Source organism: Gavialis gangeticus, unplaced genomic scaffold, assembly GCF_001723915.1.
Source record: "Gavialis gangeticus isolate Ggan-Ray unplaced genomic scaffold, GavGan_comp1, whole genome shotgun sequence".
In the NCBI taxonomy this organism is placed as follows: domain Eukaryota; kingdom Metazoa; phylum Chordata; order Crocodylia; family Gavialidae; genus Gavialis; species Gavialis gangeticus.
In genome coordinates this window covers 30847450-30853679 of record NW_017729033.1, presented here as the reverse complement: position 1 = coordinate 30853679, position 6230 = coordinate 30847450, and the positions used below count along the sequence as shown (strand labels likewise).

Genomic DNA, 6230 nt, shown 5'->3' with positions numbered 1-6230 from the left:
ACCCACAAGACACCCTTGTTCCCTGAGCCACATGATCTAGGTCACAAGAAATATTTCAGAGAGGAGCCTGACCCTCTGGGCAACAGAAATCTCTAGCTGGCTGAGTAGATAAAGAACCAGCAAGGACAGGTGCTGCTGCACAGATTGGAGAAAACCAATGATGCTACTGGATGCTTTCCCAGAGTTCAGTGTGGACATTGTTATATACTGTGACACACACACACACACACACACACACACACACACACACACACACACACACACACACACACACACACACACACACAGCTACACTTTAGAATTGTATGATTTTTGTCTTAATGGCCTTGTATCATATTTGCTCAGACTACTAGTAAAAAGATGCTTTGTTTCCCCCCAAAACCACCCAGCCTTCTGACTTGAGGTTTGAAGGTCATGCCTCATGTTTGTGCAAAAGCATCGCTAATACAGTTTCTGAAAGCCAAAATTTACTCTCACTCACCTTCAGGCAGTCATTGTACTTCGCAGTACAAATCCTTCTGTCATTTCTGCTGGTATATATCTGGAATAAATCTTGATAATGGAGATGGAGGTTGCTTGCTGGAGTGAGAAGAGGGAAGGTTTTAGCAGTGGATGAGCACATTAAGTACACGTGTAGCCATATTTCCTTGTGAAACTTTTAATTCGCTGGTGGTTACTATTATTTGGGAATTACCTTTTGTTACTAAGCAGGACTCTAGGGGGAAGAGAGTCATTTTCTTTTGAAAATATGTGTTTGTTGGGTCCGCGTGTGGTCAAATCCTTGTTTTTTAAATCAGATTTTGAACTTCCATTGTTTCGCCCATCTGATGGTCATGCAAGAAAGTACCCTAGTGGGGTTAGCAGTAAGTCATGTTTAATTAAATAGGTTCTGGGGCTCTGTAATGCAGATTTTGCTGGGGTGGGGACAGAGGTGAGAACTGCAAACCATCTTTGCTGAGGTCGGCTGTTGGAACATTCAAAATGGGCAAGGTTGGCTTTAGGGGAAAAGTTGGTATTTTGGGCAACCTCCACCAGCAAAGGCATGATAAGCATTTGCACCTCTTCTCTCTCAATGAAACTCCATACCTCTTCTGGGTCCTCTCTTTTTCACCAACATCAATTGCTTCTACAACCATTAGCTTAGTAATGCCAATTTTGAGTGTTGACGAAAATCATAATTAGGGGCAAAAATATTGTGATATTTAAAACTAAAACTAAAAATAAGCTCTCTTTTATTGATCTGAGTCTCCAATTTGGAGTCCCATTTTTCCTTTAAGTTTTTATGTAAGATATGATTTTTTTCCCTCAAAGCCAAGATTTTCAGTTCCAACATCTGAGTCTTTAAGAAAAATAGTAAATATGACAAGACATGATAAAATCATAAGTTGCATGCATCTAAATTTGTATCTGATCTTGAATCTGGTTCTTACTTTGTGCTTAAACTGTTATTTCTCTCTTTTCTACTTGCTTTTACAGTTAATTTTGACCATTTTCAAATACTTCGGGCTATTGGGAAAGGGAGTTTTGGAAAGGTAAGAATCACCTTATTTTGTACTGTTAAATCTTAACAGCAGATTTTTTTGTATAAATATATTATGCTGAGTCAATCTGATTAGACTCGTATAGAGATAAGTAAATTTGCAGTATCCCTGCTTTTTAAAGAATTTAGATTACAATCATGTTACTTGTAACTGGCTGTACATTAAATGTAATTACTCTAACTACAGTGCTTTCATTTAAGTTAATTGCATAAATTGTATTATTATAATTAAATCTCCTCAATAGGACTTAACAGGAGTAAAAATAAAAAGATCAGCCCCCAAATATCAGCCCTTCCCCCTCACCAAATGAAAAAAATGTGGAAGCAGACTGCTCAGTTAGGTTGGTTAGATAGGGATTATCTTGTTTTGAAATCTCCTGGTTTGTTTATCCATTTTTATTACTGAACTATTCTAAAGTTATTTTTACATAGAGTCCAATACACTGAGGTTCAACAAGCCAAAATATACCACAGTTAGGATGACTGAATAAATGCTTGTTCAAATCAATGAACATACATTGAAATGGGGAAGATTAATGACCCATTTATACACCAGTGAGTGGCCTTTATTTGTTATAACGAAGTCTGCAATAATCAACATTTTAATTTTAATATAGGTAGATGTAAAGCTGCACACTTAGCTGGAATCATATTAAGTACATGTTCGAGACCACTACTTCAGATCGCACGTAACTTGAATTGGAGACCAAGTAATGAGGATAATTGAGGCCTGGATTCAGAGAGTTGCTTAAGTTCCTGCCCTTTGTGTCCAATGGAGTTACTGTTGAATTTATGGTCAAACACATGAGTAGTAAACATTTGTAGAATTGGGTCCTTAACCTTGAATACATTATGTCCAGAAGGAGCCTGAAATATTTTACAGTTGATTCTCAAATCACTGGCCCCATGCTCTTGTCCTTATCTAGACCAGTAGTGTTCAACCTTTTTGCCCCATGGGCCAGGTTCCATCCGTGGGCTGGATGTGGCTGATGGACCCAAATTGGTGTGTGGGACAGGAGGGGAGTGGGGGGTTCAGTCAGGCCTGGCCACGCAGAGGTGAGATCCAGCATCCATGGCCTGGCCCTTATCAGATGGAGAAGGGGGTGTGGGTTAGCCCCAATCCAGCAGCATGGGGCTTGAGAACTTGGCAGTGGGGGAGGGGTGGCAGTGTTAATTGCCACTGCTCCCCCACTACCACACTTCCCAGCCCATGTGGAGCCCCATGGGCCACATACCATGGCTCCACAGGCTGTATTTGGCTCTGGGGCTGGAGGTTGAGCATTCTTGATCTTGTTTGCCCGTGTGTAAGTATAGGAAAGAGCATTCTGTGCATAAGTAAAACCAAGATCACAGATTACTGAGGTTCAGGCAACTTTGGCACAGTGACTGTTTAGTGTCACGCAACACTGTGAGAATGGCAGATCAACAAACCCCATTGTTGATTCCATTCTCTAGAGTGTGGGTTTGAGTCAGGAATAATATTCAGAGGCATGCCCAAATTATCCAAACCACTGGAAACATTCCTACATTTCCCCCTTTTACCTCAAAGTTTCTTCTACCTCAAGAGCAGGCAAAATGCAGCCTGGGGGCCAGATGCAGCCTGCCAGGTCATTCTATCTGGCCTGCGGGGCCCCTAAAAAATTTAGAAAATTAATATTTATCTGTCCTGGGCTGCCTATCATGTGGCCTGCAATGGTTTGCTAAAACTCAGTAAGTGGCCCTCTGCCCAATATAATTGCCCTCCCCTGTTCTACTTCATCCTGGATATCACTGACTTCCCAAAGTATACCTGTCTCTTCCCATCACCTGTAGCCAGCAAAGGGAGAAGGATAAAGACAGCATTATGACTTTTTCAGAGGCTAAGTTGTTGGGTGAAATAAAAAAGAAAACCTTGTTTATTGGACTCTCTTCAGCAGACTCTTGGTAATGAGAATTTGCTTTGGGTTCAGCTGGCTGCAGTACTCTGAATTTTTTATCATTTGAATTTACTGTCACAATTCCCTAGAACATATACTGAGTAATATAAAAAATTATACACACATTTGCTCCCTTTTAACATGAAAATTTAATATTGTCAGTTGTCCATATAACACACTAGTCTTCAACACAAGTTGGAACACAACTTGCAGATAATATCTTGTTTCTTTCGAAAAGTGAAAGATGAAAACCCAGAAGAAGTTGGCCTATCTCGCACAAGGCCAGCAGGACATATTGGAAATAGCTTCAAAAAAGTCTTTTCTCAGGTAGTCACTCTTCTGCCATCTAGGTATGAACTATCCTGCTGGCAATTTAACCTACCAGTCGTCTTCTAGAACATCTTGTTGGTAGAAAGCACCAGCAAACAATGCAATCATCTAATCCCTGTGAACAATGGTGCTTCCATAGCTTGGTAAACTGTGCTTTTACCCAATGAATGTCTGTATTTCATGTTGTGCCTTTGGAGCACTGTACTTGTGTAAAGTTCAGCACTTTTTCTTGAACTGTTTTTTCTTTTTTATTACGACTGACATAGAATTCTTTTAAGACACCCTGGCTCTCTCTCATTTCATTTTTCTCATTTAGTTTTTTTAATTAAGGTAGTTGCTACAGCAACCTTCAGCCTCTGCAGGGTTTTGCCACACAAGGTAGCTCATATAGCAGCCAGGCAGAGACTCAACACAACTCAACTACTTTTGTACATGGAGCTCCTTGGCAGTCCCTCTCTTCCACTGGACCTAACTCTTTTAGCAACTCCCCCACCCACATCCCAGTAGAAGCCTTAAGGAAACATTTTTTCATCATTTTTAATTTTTTTTTTTTGGCATCCTGTGTTGTTATTGCCATTGTTTGGGGTTTGTTTGTTGCCAGTTAATTTTCAATATTTAGATTAATAGTGTTTATATGAGAATTCATAGACTATCTAGCCCCTTGCCTTGCTAACATGGTCACCAGATCTTCAAATGAATCTCTCTCAACATGCCCCATTCTCTTTGAGGTGCAATATTTTATTAAGTTAAACCAGGCAGATTAATTCTTGTAACTAAAGTAGTATTTTCTATTAAGGGAAAGTGAAGATATATTTCATTGTCTGTGAGCAGGGTACAGAAGGGCAATGAAGAAAGGGAAAATAAGAAATAAAATATTTTTTGTAAAGTAAAGAGGATTACTTACCCTTGCATTGGAAATGGGCCCCCTGCCAGCTGAAACTGCACAGTAGTCACAGATAGGCTCAAGTATTGAGTATTCCAAGTTTGGATCCTGATTTGGCCTTCCAGTTCAGTGGGTGTATGGATTTAGAGGAAAAAATCCCTTGGGCTTTTCTCTAACTTGCTCCAGGGCTTTATGTAGCTCACTTTCTGTGCCTCATCTGTACCACAGACACCAATGTTCCTAACCTTTCACCATGTTATTTGAAATATTTGGTTGGTTTAGGGCATTTTATGAATTCAAGTATTGTACTATTTCCAGTAATACTAAAGTTGGTCAGACATTGTTCAAGAGTGGCCTGCAGTACCATATTCCATATTTGTTCTAAGGAAATCTAGAAGAGAATACATTAAAAGAATAAATAGCTAATTACATTCCTAATATTAGAACAGATCATTGTTGTTTTATGCCGTGACAAGTAGATTGCATTCTTGCACATAATCTAGCTAGATTCTTTTTCCTTAATATTTTTGTAAAACAGTATTGTCATCAGACAAATTTCAATTTTTGGAGATCATACAATCAATAAATAAAGTATTGACTAGGAATGAATGCTATAATTTTTATTTAACTTTCATTTAGCTTTACTGGAGAAGTAACCCTGTAATTTTAGGCTCACTGTAGCAGGATAATTTGTATTCAGCTGTAGCATCTAGTTTCCAGGGATATTATTGTACCAATCTTTTTCAAGTTCTCTGTTCATCTTGGCAGGTATATTGAACAACCTGACCTTCTTAAATTATATTTGAATTATAATTTGAATGTATTAACACTTCCTCCTATGAGTCTTCTAAGATGCAGGGACAGGATTTGGTCTTGATTCTCATTTGGCAGTATACATTTGATAGTAGCTCAGATGTAAGCAGATACAATGACGTCAAAGTCAAGCCCATAGAGCTTATTTAGAGCTTATTTTACTGAACAATGTCCAAAATATTCTGGAGCAATCTGCAGATTTCCCAAAGGAATGCATTGCACTATCATGGAACAGGAATGCTCCTTGACATCATTACCACGCATATTTGATCTTGAATTAATATAAAAGGATACTAAGCCAGATACTTGCTGTTCATATCCTAAAGGGGCAGCTGGGGATTTCCCCATGTCAGGCACAATTTCCTAGTGCCGTGTAGCCACAGCTATGACACCTGTTTCCCAGCTTCTGTGAAACTTCCTCAGGTCTCTGACTATGGAAATGAACCATAGACACTGGTGTCTAGGAGCATGGAGTATGACTGCATTGATCAGGCACAGTCTTGATTATACAGGCAGTCCTCAACTTACAATGTTTTGAGTTACAGCATTTATAAATTGACACCCTGTTTCAACTTTATAACATCAGTTTCGACTTTATAATTCTTGATCCGATGCAACGCCACACCAGTGAACAAGTTGGCTGCGTCACTCATTTGCCTGGAGAACATCTGTCCAAACTTCTGGAGTCTTGTCTATCTTTAAGAAAGATAGACAAGACTCCAGAAAAACCTGCAGCCAAGACTCCTGA

The 6230-nt window shown here is 39.3% G+C and overlaps 1 protein-coding gene across 3 annotated transcripts in view; it reads left to right on the top strand.

Moving 5' to 3' along the window:
• The window catches only part of STK32B (serine/threonine kinase 32B), a 411458-nt gene that overhangs the window by 69392 nt on the left and 335836 nt on the right, over positions 1-6230 (top strand). For all 3 annotated transcript variants that reach the window (XM_019526562.1, XM_019526564.1, XM_019526563.1), the window contains exon 2: positions 1477-1532. In XM_019526562.1, the coding sequence (XP_019382107.1) occupies positions 1477-1532 (56 nt within the window). The remainder of the gene's footprint in view (positions 1-1476; positions 1533-6230) is intronic.